This window comes from Bos mutus, chromosome 11 (assembly GCF_027580195.1).
Source record: "Bos mutus isolate GX-2022 chromosome 11, NWIPB_WYAK_1.1, whole genome shotgun sequence".
Classification (NCBI taxonomy): Eukaryota; Metazoa; Chordata; class Mammalia; order Artiodactyla; family Bovidae; genus Bos; species Bos mutus.
In genome coordinates, this window is record NC_091627.1 from 25,891,892 (window position 1) to 25,910,491 (window position 18,600).

The 18,600-nt window shown below is 35.5% G+C and overlaps 1 protein-coding gene across 2 annotated transcripts in view; it reads left to right on the forward strand.

The window, feature by feature from the left end:
* Positions 1 to 18,388, forward strand: part of GEN1 (GEN1 Holliday junction 5' flap endonuclease) — a 33,226-nt gene extending 14,838 nt beyond the window's left edge. For both annotated transcript variants that reach the window (XM_070379147.1, XM_005891032.2), the window contains exons 6-14: positions 543 to 616; positions 2,164 to 2,255; positions 3,732 to 3,882; positions 4,617 to 4,653; positions 4,744 to 4,824; positions 5,748 to 5,878; positions 7,876 to 7,937; positions 11,460 to 11,600; positions 12,181 to 18,388. In XM_070379147.1, the coding sequence (XP_070235248.1) occupies positions 543 to 616; positions 2,164 to 2,255; positions 3,732 to 3,882; positions 4,617 to 4,653; positions 4,744 to 4,824; positions 5,748 to 5,878; positions 7,876 to 7,937; positions 11,460 to 11,600; positions 12,181 to 13,496 (2,085 nt within the window). In that variant the 3' untranslated portion in view covers positions 13,497 to 18,388. The remainder of the gene's footprint in view (positions 1 to 542; positions 617 to 2,163; positions 2,256 to 3,731; positions 3,883 to 4,616; positions 4,654 to 4,743; positions 4,825 to 5,747; positions 5,879 to 7,875; positions 7,938 to 11,459; positions 11,601 to 12,180) is intronic.
* The last annotated feature ends 212 nt before the right edge of the window (positions 18,389 to 18,600 follow it).

Sequence of the window (18,600 nt, forward strand, 5' to 3'; positions counted from 1 at the left end):
TTATTTATATATATATAGAGATGTATGTGTATATGTGTGTATATATATATATATAGTATTGGAAATTAAATGTTTGTTTTAATTTTCTTAAGTTACTAATTTCAGGAATTAACTTGGAATTCTCCTTTGTTCTATTGGATGTCTCGGTCTTTCAATATTAAATGTTTCATATAGTCAAAGAACATGCCTTTTCCTGATTATAAATATTGCATCATTAGGTTAAGTTAAAATATTATCAAAATAATGAACATAGAAAATGAAATGCTGTTCATCTAAAATGCTGTTCCTCCCTCTCCTAAAATAAACTGTAAGTGCTTTTGTATGTAACCTTCTGACTTTTTTGGTTACATAAGTTAACACTGTAATTGCTATTTAACCTACAAGTCTAAGCCACACCATATTCTCTTCTGCAGTTTTCATTTACACCTAACAATGCGTCTTGCACACGGAGAGTTACCTTCTTCTCTGAGCTGCACAGTCATCATCTTTCAATCTGTTCTCTAGTGATTAACATTTGAATTTCTTTTCCCACTTTCTGAAAGGGAGTCCCTGGAGTTGGAAAAGAGCAAGCATTAAAACTGATAAAGATTTTGAAAGGGCAAAGTTTACTTCAAAGGTAACTAAAAATTATTTTTGCTTATGACATTAGTCTTTTAGTCTTGTTGAATTTAATAGTGTGTAAAATAAGTATTGGGCTTTCCAAAAAAGGGTTTTGTATTTTTAAGCTGATCTATATTTTCATTGACAATCACTTATTTATTCTGGCATTTTCCAAAGAAAGTTGGAAAGAACATGTCCTAAGCCATGCTTTGTATAGTCAATATTATTAGCTCACTACAAACACAAGTAGGAAGATGTCACATTTGTTTATTTATAACCATGGATGTTTGCCATAAGCTATCTTAGACTATTTTATCAACAAGTAAAGATAAACCAATATAATTTTATATTTAAAATTGTTTTATATAAATACTTCAATACTGTAATTTTCTATAAATGAAATGTCTGACATGTTGCAAATATTTAATTAGTAACACTTGGTCAAAAGTTTTACTTCACTACCCTTTGTTCTGTATTCACAAATTATAATGAATTTAGACTATATGATTTGAGGATTCAGGCTTCTCTGGTAGTTCAGAAGGTAAAGAATCTACCTGTGATGCAGTAGAGCTAGATCTGATCCCTGAGTCTGAAAAATTCTCCTGGAGAAGGAAATGGCAACCCACTGTAGTATTCTTGCCTGGAGAACCCTATGGACAGAAGGAGCCTGGCAGGCTATAGTCAATGGGGTTGCAAAGAGTGGGACATGACTGAGCAACTAACACTTTCACTTCATTTGAGGATTCAGGAAACTTAAGATAAGAATATACTGAAGTTTGCAAACTGTGCTGTTTTGTTTTGAGCTTTCAAAACGAATCTATCAATTTTATTTCCTTGATGAGGGCAATGTTTTATAAAAAATGAATATTGATGATAATAAAGCATAGAATGAATAGAAGGAAAGGAACCAGGACACTGAGACAGTTAAAATAATCTTGGCCTCCAGTAGGTATGAGATAGTGAGTAAATGAAAAGAAGCATCAAGTGGTAGAAATGAAGATTGGAATCACCATGAGTAAGATTTCAGATATTCATGCTCTTTCCTAAGATGCCTCTCTTTCCACTGTAAGGCTAATGATAGATCTAAGACTTTAATAAACTCATTATTAACATCAGCGATTACTATTTTCCAAAGCAGGAAAGCAAAGGTGTACTTTGGCATGGGGATGAGTTAAGGAACGATTTGGGAATTGTGAAGAATAAAAAAGGAAAAGCAAACAAATATGACTCTTGGCTAACTATAAATCGTTCTTATTGAGACAGTTTCAGCAAAGGCGAACTTTTGGCAATATTTTATGTTTGTCTTCACAGTTGAAAATAATGAGATTATATTTTCTTGTAATAATCCGTCATTCTAATTTTTATTAGTTTAGACTAACCTTCCCCTGAGTTTTAAATTTTTTTATGTTTTTATGTTCCCAGGCTAGGACAGCAACTTTACTGCCAAAGGGAAAGTAAGTAGGCAAGTGGAAAGGAGCAGAATAGCCTGACCTTTGAGAACATGGCAGTTTGGTGACCTTAGTATTTGTTTGTTGTTTTTTTTTTAACCATTTTCTTTTGAAGGTTTAATCAGTGGAGTGAAAAATCTTGTTACTCTAATTCACAACCAGTACTCGTTAACAAACTGGCTCATTGCTCTGTGTGTTCCCATCCAGGTAAGCGGACATAAGGAATGATATCTCTAGAACACTGCTGTCAAGCTACCTATGTTTAGTATATACCTATGTTTCATCTCTATTCCTTTGGTATTTTTTACTTACCTACCTTCCTTACCAGATTGGGAACCCGCAGAGTCAGGAGTTGTGTCACATAGATACAGTAGACACTCAGTAAATACTTACAGAATGAAGTAATGTCATATCAATGATAGATATAGGATAACTGTAGCTTCAAACTGCATTATCAAATTATTTCAGTGTTAAAATTATGTTTTCAATGTAGAAATCCATTTTAAGAAAAAATTGTACTCATAAATCTTAGGGGAAAATGGAAGTGAAACCCCTTGTTTTTATATCAGTAATTTGTTTATATTTATATGGTGTATTTTTATTGTGTGTGAAGATAGTGACTTAACATTAATTTCTAATACATGTTCACTGTTACTGAAAATAGCCTGGATTCTCTTCGTTAGTCTTGATTGAAAAAAATGATCTCCCTGGAAATTCCCTGGCAGTCCAGTTGCTAATACTCCGCGGTTTCACTGCCAAAGGCCCGGGTTCAATCCCTGATCAGGGAACTAATAAATAGATTAAAAAAACCCATCTCTCTCTTTGCAATGTAAGAATTATCTTAAAAAAAAAAAAAAAGGTGTTTCTGACATATACTGGGTCAAAAAAGCCTTTTGCTCTCAGGAGAGATTAGAAGATCATGTCAGCTCATCTTTTAAAAGAAATTCTGCTCTATCTATTTTTCTTAATATATTTTCATTGGTATTTAAGAATTATAGATGATAGCATGGAAGAAATAAATGTGTTTATAGATAAGATGCCATTCTACAGGCTGTTTGTTTTTTTTTTGATGCCTTATGAATGATGGTTTTAGGTCATATCACTTATATAAGCTCTCATATATTCTCAAGACAGTGCTGAAGGTAGTCATGCTTTCCTTTTAATGGCCACTAGGGCCCAACATCCAGGCCACAACCAGAATTTGTTTATGTTCCAAGCTTAGTTTAAAAACAGCTATATAGATAACTGAGAGCTAGCCACTAGCAGAGGTAATAACTGCTGTATTCCTTTCATATTCCTATTTTTTAAAATTCCAAGAATTATTCTATTGACTAAATAATTTTTTACCAACAGTATCCTTCTTGTGTGTAACTACCACGCACTGCACAGTCTTCTATTGATTACTCCAAATGTACAGTTTCATATTACAAATTAACACTTTCAGATAGAAGAGTAATTTACAAAAAAATAGTGTCAGTGATGGTAACAGCTAAGGACTTAGTTTATCCTAAGAATTACTATTGTGTTTATTACTCTATTAAAATGTATTGAAACCCTTCTATATGCTAGGTGTTATGCTAGGCAGTGTTTGTTTTTGAAAATTTAGGTAAGGCAAAGAAAAAATGTATATAGAAGATAATTCTAAAAGGCAGTGAAAATTATACTTTTTGTGTCTCCGTAAAGGTTCATCTAAGGATCATGAACGTAATGGATGCAAATTATGTCAAACTGATCGATACTGTGAACCACATGATTATGAATACCGTTGTCCTTGTGAATGGCACCGTACAGAACATGAGAGGCAACTGAATGCTGTAGAAAACAATATTAAGAAGTAAGGTTATATTTTTGTACTCAGTGTTTTCTGCTGTGTGACCTATTTATATACCTTTGGTTGAATTATTTCCACATAACTTCCCCTCGTGTGTAGATTAATGTTTCACAAAATCCCTTTCTTGATTCTGTTCAAAAGTTTGGCCATCTTATAAGATAGTAATTTAATAATATTTCAGTGAGAAGGTTGATAACTGGTATACTATGCAAGGACATTTTTCAGAAAAGGAGATTAGAGGTGATAATTTTCAGTTCAGTTCAGTCGCCCAGTTGTGTCCGACTCTTTGCAACCCCATGAACCGCAGCATGCCAGACCTCCCTGTCCATCACCAACTCCCAGAGTCCACCCAAGCCCATGTCCATTGAGTCGGTGATGCCATCCAGCCATCTCATCCTCTGTCGTCCCCTTCTCCTCCTGCTCTCAGTCTTTCCCAGCATCAGGGTCTTTTCAAATGAGTCAGCTCTTTGCATCAGGTGGCCAAAGTATTGGAGTTTCAGCTTCAACATCAGTCCTTCCAATGAACACCAAGGACTGATTTCCTTTAGGATGGACTGGTTGGATCTCCTTGCAGTCCAAGGGATTCTCAAGAGTCTTCTACAACACCACAGTTCAAAAGCATCAATTTTTCAGCACTCAGCTTTCTTTATAGTCAAATTTTCACATCCATACATGATTTTAAAGTCTATCTAAAATTGCCTGATTATATTAATAACCTGTATATAACTTATTTTCAGAAAAGCTTGCAGTTGTGAGGGATTCCCATTCCATGAGGTAATGAGTAATAATTCAACTATGTATTTATCTCAGAAGGTTTTTATAAAAGTTTGAATGTTCCATGCTTACTTTCTCTTCTCTTGCTAGGTTACTCAAGAATTCCTTCTGAACAAGGATAAATTGGTGAAGGCAGTCAGGTACCAAAGACCTGATTTATTATTGTTTCAGGTATTTGAAAATAAACTCTTACTTTACAGTGTAAAGTTGGATACTAGAAAGATAAGAAGAGGTAATCACTTTGATTGCTCTGGGAGGAGGTTTGAAGTAGATAGCTATTGAATGCATGTATATTTTGCAGGCATTTATATCTACTTTTCATTCCTTTGTCACACAGTAGCTATATATTGCAAACTGTAAGACAAATCACAGTTATGCTGTTCTTTACAAGACACCTTAAAGGCCATGTGTAGATGTGTTGTATTCAGGACTGTGTTGAGGGAGAGATGCTAATAACTGGAGAATGTAAAGGTTAAGCATATTGTTACGGAAAACAGTACAGTTTATAAGCACATTGACCTAAATTTAAATTCAGACAGTCTGTCACTTACCATGTAACCCTGGATATGTGTTTTCCTCAAAATTAGAAACAAGATTACCTATCTTGTGAAGTCACTTTGAGGATTTAATGAGACTATTTGTATTAACCCTTAGTACAGTAAGTAGAAAAACAGTCACTCAATAAACTGTAACTGCTTATTGCTTAGCTCTACCAACCACAGTAATAATAATGGCAACCAACATTTATTGAACATTTAAAATTTGATATCATATTTAACACATTGCGTGTAATCTTCCCTAACTTCATAATCCGTGTGCTGGATTGTATTTTACAGAGAGAAAACATGAGGCTGAAAAAGGTTAAGTAATTTACCCAACATCTAGGAAATATGCTGGCATTCAGACCCAGAACCCTCACAGTGAAATCATTGTGCAATATTGCCTCCTTAGGAGGCTCACTGCTTATGGGAATCTTCTTGTTGACACAACTTTAATATTAGTTATCTCTTATGGAAAAGATAAGATCACCTGAGAGTGCTATTTGTTCACCAAGAGATAGTGAAGTCTTATTATATTTTTTATTACATTTACAGAGATTTACTCTTGAAAAAATGGAGTGGCCCAATCACTATGCATGTGAGAAATTGTTGACACTGTTGACCCACTATGACATGACAGAAAGGAAGCTCGGTCGAAGGAACTCTAATCAACTGCAGCCAATTCGGTAATATAAAGAATTGTATGGACAACTCCCTATGTTTTCATTGGAACATCTTATGATCTAAAGTATTCTTCTTAATGTCTTTAATAGTAGGATATATCAATATATCTCTTTGTTTTAGAAGAATGGAGGAAAGGTCTGCTGGAATATTAAAAGCTTGTTCAGGGGTTAGTGTTAAGATAACATAGTAAGTTAATGCTTTGATACTTTTCAGCCTCAAGCATGTAGTAATAATAGACTGTTAAAGAAATATAAAAAGTTGTGCTGTGCTAAGTTGCTTCAGTTGTCTCTGACTCTGTGTGATCCTACGGACTTTAGCCCGCCAGGCTTCTCTGTCCATGGGATTCTTCGGGCAAGAATACTGGAATAGGTTACTGTGCCCTCCTCCGTGGGGTCTTCCCGACCCAGGGACCTGTGTCTCTTATGTCTAACCTGCAGTGGCAGGTGGGTTCTTTACCACTATTGCCACCTGGGAGGCCCCTATAAAAAGTTGTAGCTAGGCTTAACTAGGTAATTATCTCAGTGTCAGTGGACCAGAAAGGGAACAGAAATGTAAGTGGAAGGGCTGAAACTGAGAATTGGTGACTCTCAGTGAAGGGTATATGATTATTCATTTTACTATTGAAACTTTTCTTAATGTTTGAAAATTTTCAAAATAAAAAGTTTTGGGAAAGTATTAAAGAAGATAAGTTCCAAAGGAGTCACAATCCATTAGCATACATCTTTGATGACAATAGTAGACGTCAGAATAATGGAGTAATATTTCAAAGCTTTGACTAAAAATAATTGGCAACCAAGACATCATTAAAATTATTCACTGGCTGGCAAGACACTTGCAGACATATGAAGATTAAAAGTTTGCCACTCACAGACCCTCGTTAAAAGCACTGCTAAAAGTTGACTTCAGCAAGAAGGAAAATGAACTTGGGGGAAATTGAGGATAATAACAAACAGTGGTCAGCTATAGAAATTGAAAAAATATATTTAGCTAATTTAATAAATTGAATGGAAAAAATATGTATATACATATCTTTATAATGCTTGATAATATAAGAAAATTATAATAAACTGACACTCCCAAAGTATGCATGTAAATAGTTAAGGATAATCACTAAAACATGAGAAATACCACTTCTATCTTTAAAACCAGTACATAAAATAGGAATGTAAAACTCCAACCAAAAGAATTATAGGAAGGTGGAAAGGTAAAATAACAAAGATGAGCTTAGTAACCAGAACCGCAAATAAGATGTATGAATAAATCCAACTATGTCAGTAATCATAATGAATGTAAGTGGATTAAACTCATATATTAAGACATTATATTAGATGAGTAAACAAAATTTAGCAATATTCTGCTTTATAGGGCACGTGCAGAATAAAACTATATTAAGTTTGAAAATAAAACAGTTTTAAAAGATTTGGGAGAATGACATTGAAACATGTAAAATATCATGTAAGAAACGAGTTGCCAGTCCAGGGTTCGATGCACAATACTGGATGCTTGGGGCTAGTGCACTGGGACGACCCAGAGGGATGGTATGGGGAGGGAGGAGGGAGGAGGGTTCAGGATGGGGAACACATGTATACCTGTGGTGGATTCATTTTGATATTTGGCAAAACTAATACAATTATGTAAAGTTTAAAAATAAAATTAAAAAAAAAAAAAAAAGATTTACCAAGGCAAAAATTTACCAAAGTGATGTAGCAAAGTTAATAGAAGCAAAATAGACTTTAAAACAAAAATTGTTATTATGTAAAAGAGGAACACTGAATAATAATGACAGGAAAATCTGATAAGATCTAACAATTATAAACACTATCTTTTAAATAAGCAAATCAGAAATAACTACTCAGTAGTTCCCCACAGAATCTTTAGAATATTATTAAAACAATAAAAATTAGTGGGCATTGAGTTATTCAGTCAACAAATTGAAGATTTCCAAATAACTCGTGCAATTAGACCCCATTAGATGTGTGTTTTTTTTTTTTTTTTCCAGAATCGTTAAAAACCGAATCAGAAATGGAGTTCATTGTTTTGAAATAGAATGGGAAAAGCCTGGTATGTACATACTGTAAGCAAAATTTATAACATTTAGTCATGTATGTTTAGCAGATATCAAATGTAAAACGTGTATATAAAAAAGAAATGAATCACATACACCAGTGTACCTGTGCTATATGTAACTCATAATAAATTTTAAATGTCTTAAATTGATATTCCTTTTGTAGTTAATGTTTACAAAAACAATATGGAAATGGTTTTGATGTCTATTTCTAAAGAAAATACTACTACAAATAGTCTGGTCATTGGATTTCACTGTATAGTCAGTTCTCAAGAAATGAAGGTTGCTGATTGTACCTGTGGTGCTTCCTTTCCTTTTTTCCTTTCTTCCTTTCCTTCCTTTTCTTTCTTTATTGTATTTAGTTTTCATGGGAATTTATAGTGTCAAAGGACTCTTTATTTTCTGTAGACAGAAATACAGTGAGCTCTGAATTAGCTCCAAAACTGAAGGCAGGGGAAGAACTGAGCACTTAAAATGGAAAATAATCCCAAATTCATTTCTGTTTGGCTTTGAAATTGGATTGTATGACTACATGTGACTGAGTGAGAGAATAGATTTGTCAATAAGTTCTAGTTGATGAACGATAAAGAATTACATAAGCTGTTCAAGGGAATAATAAAAAAGTAGCTAAAGAATTTTGAAAACCGTGTAGAAACAGTTTCACCTACTAGAGTGTATTTTCAGCAAAGACAATGCCATTAACCCAGTTTGGCCATGCATCTCTTCTATCTAGAACTCAGGGTTAGGTGCCCACTTTCACTTATCCTTGTTGGAGTTAATCCCTTAAGGAGAAAATGTACCCCAGGTTGCTTTAAGAAATACTCTTAAGTTCCCTTGTTTCCATTGTTTCTACTTCGGACACATTAACTTACATTTCTTGATAGTTTGGCTTCTTACGTAGTTTTGCCCTCATATAGGATAAACATAAGAATCTAGTGTACTGTTTATGTATCTCATTGTAAATGTACACATTAGCATTCTCATTTTTGTTTATTGACTTGAGTTATTATTATTCTTGTGAGTCCAAGTAAGCCTGGGTATTTCCTTGAGAGACTGATAATCTTTGAAACTCAATCTGGAAAATGGTAATAGTTTTGATGACCTTTCAATTCTGTTCTTTTCAGAAGCTACTGCTAAAGAAAGCCAATGTTAAAGTTTTAGGAAATTGTCTGTTTTCATTCTTTATCTGGAATTTTACACTTATGATACTGAATTAAAACTGACTGACCTTTACATTTAAGGGACTAGATCTGATAGAGTGCCTGATGAACTATGGACTGAGGTTCATGACATTGTACAGGAGACAGGGATCAAGACCATCCCCATGGAAAAGAAATGCAAAAAAACAAAATGGCTGTCTGGGGAGGCCTTATAAATAGCTGTGAAAAGAAGAGAAGCGAAAAGCAAAGGAGAAAAGGAAAGATATAAGCATCTGAATGCAGAGTTCCAAACAATAGCAAGAAGAGATAAGAAAGCCTTCCTCAGTGATCAATGCAAAGAAATAGAGGAAAACAACAGAATGGGAAAGACTAGAGATCTCTTCAAGAAAATTAGAGATACCAAGGGAACATTTCATGCAAAGATGGGCTCGATAAAGGACAGAAATGGTATGGACCTAACAGAAGCAGAAGATATTAAGAAGAGGTGGCAAGAATACACAGAAGAACTGTACAAAAAAGATCTTCACGACCCAGATAATCATGATGGTGTGATCACTCACCTAGAGCCAGATATCCTGGAATGTGAAGTCAAGTGGGCCTTAGAAAGCATCACTACGAACAAAGTAGTGGAGGTGATGGAATTCCAGTGTAGCTATTTCAAATCCTGAAAGATGATGCTGTGAAAGTGCTGCACTCAATATGCCAGCAAATTTGGAAAACTCAGCAGTGGCCACAGGATTGGAAAAGGTCAGTTTTCATTCCAATCCCAAAGAAAGGCAATGCCAAAAAATGCTCAAACTCCCGCACAATTGCACTCATCTCACACTCTAGTAAAGTAATGCTCAAAATTCTCCAAGCCAGGCTTCAGCAATACGTGAACCATGAACTTCCAGATGTTCAAGCTAGTTTTAGAAAAGGCAGAGGAACCAGAGACCAAATTGCCAACATCTGCTGGATCATGGAAAAAGCAAGAGAGTTCCAGAAAAACATCTATTTCTGCTTTATTGACTATGCCAAAGCCTTTGACTGTGTGGGTCACAATAAACTGTGGAAAATTCTTCAAGAGATGGGAATACCAGACCACCTGACCTGCCTCTTGAGAAATTTGTATGCAGGTCAGGAAGCAACAGTTAGAACTGGACATGGATCAACAGACTGGTTCCAAATAGGAAAAGGAGTACGTCAAGGCTGTATATTGTCACCCTGCTTATTTAACTTATATGCAGAGTACATCATGAGAAACGCTGGAGTGGAAGAAGCACAAGCTGGAATCAAGATTGCCGGGAGAAATATCAATAACCTCAGATATGCAGATGATACCACCCTTATGGCAGAAAGTGAAGAGGAACTAAAAAGCCTCTTGATGAAGGTGAAAGAGGAAAGTGAAAAAGTTGGCTTAAAACTCAACATTCAGAAAATGAAGATTATGACATCTGGTCCCATCACTTCATGGGAAATAGATGGGGAAACAGTGGAAACAGTGTCAGACTTTATTTTTGGGGGCTCCAAAATCACTGCAGATGGTGAGTGCAGCCATGAAATTAAAAGACGCTTACTCCTTGGAAGAAAAGTTATGACCAACCTAGATAGCATATTGAAAAGCAGAGACATTACTTTGCCAGCAAAGGTCTGTCTAGTCAAGGCTATGGTTTTTCCAGTGGTCATGTATGGATGTGAGAATTGGACTGTAAAGAAAGCTGAGTACCGAAGAATTGATGCTTTTGAGCTGTGGTGCTGGAGAAGACTCTTGAGAGTCCCTTGGACTGCAAGGAGATCCAGCCAGTCCATTCTGAAGGAGATCAGCCCTGGGTGTTCTTTGGAAGGGCTGATGCTAAAGCTGAAACTCCAGTACTTTGACCATCTCATGGGAAGAGTTGACTCATTGGAAAAGACTCTGATGGTGGGAAGGATTGGAGGCAGGAGGAGAAGGGGACGACAGAGGATGAGATGGCTGGATGGCATTACTGACTCGATGGACGTGAGTTTGAGTGAACTCTGGGAGTTGGTGACAGACAGGGAGGCCTGGTGTGCTGCAATTCGTGGGGTCGCAAAGAGTCGGACACGACTAAGCGACTGAACTGAACTGAACTGAACCTTTCTCTAAGCTGTTCCTACCATCTTTAAAACAAGAGAAATTTAAAGTTTTAATTTAAATGGAACTTCATTCCAGCTCTTGCCAGGTGGAAAAAGATCACTTCTGTATCAACAGATTATTAGAATAGAGATGTTGTAAAGTAAGATTTACATGAGTTATACATTTGTGATAACCTAGTTGACCTCGTAAAATGTGTTACCTGGGAAAATGGAGTATTTCAGATCTGTTAGTAAGGTTGTTTTATTGTATTTTTAATCCGTTAGAACATTATGCTATAGAAGATAAACATGGAGAATTGGTTGTACAAACAATAGAAGAAGAGTCATTGTTTGAAGCAGCTTATCCTGAGATTGTTGCTATTTACCAAAAACAAAAGTCAGAAAATAAAGGGAAGAAACAAAAAAGTAAGTATCCCATTTGATAACTATTTATGCTGCACACATAAATGAACTGTCTTATTTGAATCTACCGTGTCCAAATTTTGCTGATTCTGTAAAATCAAGAGTAAGGATTATACTCTTGCTCCTTTGTCTTGACATACTTTGTTTTAAAATATGAAAACCTGGAAAAAAAACATTCTGCTCTGAGTCTGGTAACTTAACTGAGTGTTAATAATAGTAATTATACTAACCATTTATTGACCAATTAGTATGTATAACATATTTAGGATTATAAATACATTTTATTTCCCAGAACTCAGTGAAGAAATTTTAACATTATTTTATAACATGACAGTAATAACAGTATTTCTGAAAGAAAATATTTTATAATATTTTATTAATAATTATTTTTGTTATAATTAGTTTATAAACACTAATTAGTTTATATAATTTATAAAACAGTTTTCAGGAATGCATTGAGACAAAAGAGGAAAAAATTGATCATATAGATTTCTGATCTGAACTCTTTTATTTACCCACATTAAAGAAAATAAAATAGATTTAAAATAGATTTTAATTGTATTATGTATTTGTTTCTTTTCAGGCATGAAAATTAAGTCTAAAGGAAACAGTTTGCTAGAATCAGATGAGATGATGAAAGTTCAGTCACATATGACTTTAAAACCCACATGGGAAATCTTTCCTGATCAGAATTCCAGGTTAAGCTTTGAAATTTCCCCTTATTCTGCATCACCCGAGGAATCTATTTCCACATCATTGAATGTCTTGCTTTTAGCTGAAGATGCTGCCTGTTTGACTGCACAAGAACAGTTAATATCTTCTCCAAGATCTTTGGCTATGCAGCAAATTAAAGATATCAGTAAGTCTCTAATTGCAGAATCTAGTCAACCTAGTACCTCATCCCATAATATATCCGCAGTTGCTGATCTGCACTTGAGCACCATCGACTGGGAAGGTACTTCTTTTAGTAATTCTCCGGCCATCTCCAGGAACACATTTACTCATGGTTTAAAATCGGAACTTGAAACAGCTATTCCTGACAGTTTTAAAAATAATCCAGAGCAGTTGTGTTGTGAAGCAGAACGACACACCACCAGTGTTAATAAACTGTCCTGTTGGGATCTTCAGAAGACTAGTCCTGAGGAGCACCTACTTTCTGGCATTAGTGATTTACATCTTCAGGATTTACCCTTAAAGGAACGAATACTTATAAAATCATATCCTCAGAATACTGTAGAACCAGATGTTGGCCTAAAAACTTTGTCCTTACTTACTGTAAAAGAACAGTGTGTTGCTAATAGTACTTCTCATTGTCCACCACATCTTTCCAAGGATCTAGGAATTCATTTGCAAAATGAACCTAGAAGCTGTAAAGTTCTAAAAGGAGACCAGCTATTTCAAGAAAATGATAAATCAAATACATCTGTACCCTTGTCTGTCAATGACCCAGGAACGAAAACCTCCAATGTTAGAACTGGGCCACCAAATGCTACTTTAGATCGTAGTAGAAAAGCTGGCATTCAAATCGCTCGGAAAACTGTAATGAAGAAGAGTGTGTGCCTTGACAGACTTTCCTCTGATGAAGAGAGTGTCCCAAAGTTTGGGAAAGCTAAATCCACAACTCAAAAAATGAAGCAGAGTTCTCAGAAGCATAGCCCAACCCAGTTCAAGAAAAATGATCCCAACAAATTGAGTAACCCTAAGGCATATATTAAAGAAATTGAGCAGTGTGTCCAGGCTTATAAAACAGCTAGAAATGAAGAAGCCTGTCTCCCAGATGCAGCAAAAGAGCCTCCGAGTTTTCTACATAACCATAAGGATAAAGATGACTCTGGTACCTGTTTGGATAGTCCTCTTCCTTTAAGTCAGAGATTAAAACTAAGGTTCCAAAACACTTGAAATTTAAAGTATTCAGGTATAACTTAGTATTCTAGTACTGATGGCATTAGCAGAAGCAGAAGGAAGGTATCTGATTAATGTGTAGTAGAAAAATTTTATGTAGTTCTATATATTATGAGACCCTTGCCATTTTAATCAAAACTGTAATTAAAATGTTCCCTAAAACTTTGGTTTTAAAGCATTATCCTCTGTAGTGAAAACTCCAGATAATGTATATTTTTATAACAGACTTTTTCCATTTTAAAAAATATCTTTATTGATTATGCTTTAGTTATATCCTTGAAATGTTAGCATAGCACTAGACAGAGTAAATGCTGTGCCCATTTGTTCAGTTTTACTCATTTCTTCCACAAGCCTCTAAAGCATTTTTGGATATTACAACTTGTTCCCCAGAGGATAACTCTTTATAATTGCCTGCATTCTCATGTCTTCTATTGTACCTTTCTGGGAGTTACATTTACTTTCAATGTGAAGATACTTTGAACTGCTCTTCCAGTTTCAGTAATCTCATTCTCTTTTGTGAAATAAAATTCACAAAATTGTATACGTAGTGAAACTCATGGTTGTAGTAGTTGATTAAATTTGGAAAGCTACTTCTTGCATATCCCCAGAGGTTCACAGGTATGCCAAATGGACAAAGATTTGAAACATAGAATGTATAACCAGAAGAGGATTAGAAACTTGCTCAGGATCATGCAACTAATTACTAGTGGTATGAGAATCAGATTTCTTTTTTATAGCTCTTTTTTCTTTCCCTTTTTGTAAAAAAAAAAAAAAAAAAAAGAATCTGTGGCTTCCTAGGTGGCTCAGGGCTGAAGAATCCTCCTGTAATGCAGGAAACATGAATTTGATTTCTGGGTCAGGAAGATCCTCCTGGAGAAGGAAATGGGATCGAACCCAGGTCCCCTGCATTGCAGGCGGATTCTTTACCAGCTGAGCCACAAGGGAAGCCCAAGAATACCGGAGTAGGTAGCCTGTCCTTTCAATGGATCTTCCCATCCCAGGAATCAAACCAGGGTTTCCTGCATTGCAGCTGGATTCTTTACCAACTGAGCTATCAGGGAAGCCCAAGGAAACGGCAACCCACTCCAGTATTCTTGCCTAGGAAATTCCATGGACAGAGGAGCCTGGTGGGCTACTCTGGGAGCATGGGGTCGCAAGAGTCAGACACGGCTTAGCGACTAAACAACAACATATAATACATCAATACCTCCAAATATTAAGTTATTCATTACTTTACCTACCACTCAAAAATTCTAAAGGGAACCAGATTGGAAAGGAAAAAGTAAAACTATTGCTACTTGCAATGGTAAGACCTCATGTTTATGAAATTCTGAGAAATTCACTAAAAACTATTAGAACTGATCAATGAGTTCAACAGGTTGCAGGATCAAGGTCAAGATACAAACATCAGTTGTATATCCATACTTCTGCAATAAATAATACTAAAATTCTTTTTACAACAACAAAAAAATACTTTGGAATAAATTTAACAAAAGAAACAAAATATGTACTCTGGGAACTATAAAATATCACTGAAATAAATTCAAGATAATCTAAATAAATGAAAAGACATTCATGTTCATGGATCAGGAGACCTAATATTGAGATGAGAATACTTCCCAAACAAATTTGCAGATTCAGTGCAATCCCCACCAGTTCCAGCTGATTTCTGTATAGAAACTGATAAACTAATTCTGAAATATATATGGAAATTTAAAAGACACAGAATAGGCAAAATAATCTACAGAAATGACAAGGCAGTACTTGCCCTTCTGATTCTGATTTCAAAACTTACCATAAAACTACAGTAATGATTGTGTTGAATGCCAGAAAGGTAAACGTATAGATCAGTGAGATAGAATGGAAGGTCCAGAAATACGTCCTTGGGCTTCTCAGGTGGCTCAATGGTAAAGAATCTGCCAGCAAGGAAACGTAGGAGAAAGTGGGTTTCATCCCTGGGTCGGGAAGATCCCTGTAGAAAAAAATGACAACCCACTCCAGTATTCTTGCCTGGAGAATCCCATGGACAGGGGAACCTGGCAAGCTACAGTCCTTCAGGTCACAAAGAGTCAGACATGACTTAACGACTAAACAACAGCAGCAATAACAAAAACTCATTTGACTTTGCTTTAAGTTTCCTCTTTTAAAAATTTCCCATATGCCTTTAAATAGTTTAGTTATAAATAACATGAATTTACATATGAAAACAATAAATTTACTTTGAAGGCCTGACATTAGAAAAATTGACAGTATTGTGGCTACCAAGAGTGTTATTTCCTTGGTAAACTTACCACATTTTAGAGTTTAGCCAGTTTTGAACTAGTATCACATATTTATAGTAATCTCAGTTTTAAATGCATGTGTAATATAACTTTTAAATTTTCAAGGACTTACACTTTTGGCATAAATTGGGCATTAATTACTGCATAGATACGTGTACAGCTCTAAGATCTGAAGTTAGAGTTGAACAAAACCCCAGTACTATGCTTTGAAGGGGATGAGGATGAAGTTCTACTTTGGAGTAATTAATTTGGATAATTAATTTGGATTTGAACTGCTAACCTGACCCCACGCGCAGTAGATTTATGTTCTCAGACATATACCTAAAGACTCCTTTTTCACCAACTTCTTTTTATTGTGGTATAATTTATGTACAATAAAATCCACTCATTTTAAGTGTAAGTTTGATGAATTTTGGTAATTGTGTCCATTTGTGTAACTTAAACCACAATCAAAATATGGAAAATTTCCATCACCCCGAAGTTTATCTTCTTTGCAGTTAATCCTCTCTCCCAAGCCTTGATCCCAGGCAACAACTGATAATGCTTTTCTCACTATGGTTTGCTTTTTCTAGAATTTCTATAAGCAGGACCATACAATATATAGTCTTTGACTTTCTACTTAGTACATTTTTAAGACTTATATGTGTTGTATATATTAATATCTTGTGGTGTAGAGTAGTATGACATAATTTAATTGTAGAGTATTCAGTTCAGTCATTTAGTTGTGTCCAGCTTTTTGTGACCCCATGGACTACAGCACGTCAGGCTTCCCTGTCCATCAACAACTCACAGAGTTTGCCCAAACTCGTGTCTGTCAAGTCGGGGATGCCATCCAACCAACTTGTCCTTTGTCGTCCCCTTTTCCTCCTGCCTTCAGTCTTTCCCAGCATCAGGGTCTTTTCAAATGAGTCGGCTCTTCACATCAGATGGCCAAAGTATTGGAGTTTCAGCTTCAGCATCAGTCCTTTCAGTGAATATTCAGGGTTGATTTCCTTTAGGATTGACTGGTTGGATCTCCTTGCTGTTCAAGTGACCCTGAAGAGTCTTCTCCAGCACCACAGTTCAAAAGCGTCAATTCTTCAGTGCTCAGTCGTCTTCACAGTCCAACTTTCACATCATACATAACTACTAGAAAAACCATAGCTTTAACTGTGTGGCCCTTTGTTGGCAAAGTAATGTCTCTGCTTTTTAATACACTGTTTAAGTTTATCATAGCTTTTCTTTTTATTTATTTATTTATTTTTAAAATTTTATTTTATTTAACTTTACAATATTGTATTGGTTTTGCTCCAAGGAGCAAGTGTCTTAATTTTGTGGCTGTAGTCACCATCTGCAAGAAAATAGTCTCTCACTGTTTCCACTGTTTCCCCATCTATTTGCCATGAAATGATGGGACCAGATGCCATGTCATTTTTTGAATGACGTAATATTAATACATCATAATTTATTATGTCATCAGTTGGTGGAAAATAAGAGTTTTCACATTTTGGCTATTATGGATAGTGTGGCCATGAATATTCAGAAAGAGGTCTTTAGGTGGACGTATATTTTCACTTCAGATAAATAAGAATGAGATTGCTGGTTCATTTGATCAGCATCGGAGAAGGCAATGGCACCCCACTCCAGAACTCTTGCCTGGAAAATCCCATGGATGGAGGAGCCTGGTAGGCTGCAGTCCATGGGGTCACTAAGAGTCGGGCACGACTGAGTGACTTCACTTTCACTTTTCACCTTCATGCATTGGAGAAGGAAATGGCACCCCACTCCAGGATTCTTGCCTGGAGAATCCCAGGGACGGGGGAGCCAGGTAGGCTGCCGTCTGTGGGGTCACACTGAGTCGGACACAACTGAAGTGACTTAGCAGCAGCAGTTGATCAGCATATGTTTAATTTTTTAAGGTACTACCACAGTCTTCCAAAAAACCATTGTGTTCCCAACAACTATACATTGGGGTTTTAATTATACTGCTGCTGCTGCTAAGTCACTTCAGTTGTGTCCGACTATGTGCAACCATTGTCACAAAAACTTAATGTCAGTCATTTTCATTTTAGTCATTCTAATTGGTGCATGGTGGATCTCATTGTGACTTTGTCGGATCTCATTGTTACTTTGTCTTTTCCTGATAATTGAAGAAGTATCATGCATATTGGGCATTTGTGTGTCTTGTGAAATTTCAGTTCTTTTTGCCAAATTTTAAATCAGGTAGTTTGTTGTCTTGTTATTCAATTATAAGTGTTATTTTTTTCTAGATACAAGCTCTTTGTCAGATATGTGTTTTGCAAATATTAAATCCCTGAGTCATTTTAACTGTCTTTAAAAAGGCAAAATAATTAAAATTTTTATATCAATTTTTGTTTCCACTGGCCTATCTAAGATATATTTGTCTAACCTAATGTCCCAGCTATTTTTTCTGTTTTATCCTACAAGTTAAATGGTGTTTACCTCTTACATTTGGGTCTGATTTGTTTCAAGCTAATTTTTGTGTATCATGTGAGATAAGAACTGAGGGACATTTTTTTCCTATACAGATGTCTACTTGCATGATCACAATTTGTTGAAAAGAAATTTTCCCTCATTGAAATTACCTTGACTCCTTTGTGGAAAAATCAGTGGCCCATGAAAAGTGTGAGTCTGTTGCTAAACTATTCTTTCCATTAATCTGTTTGCCTATCATCACTCCAACACCACCATCTTGATTACTACAGATTTACAGTAAGTCTTGAAATCAAGCAGTTTATCCTTGTTCATTATATTTTCTTGTCAAAGTCACCAATTGACCTCCATATTACTAAAGCTAATAAACAACTTACAGTCTTAAA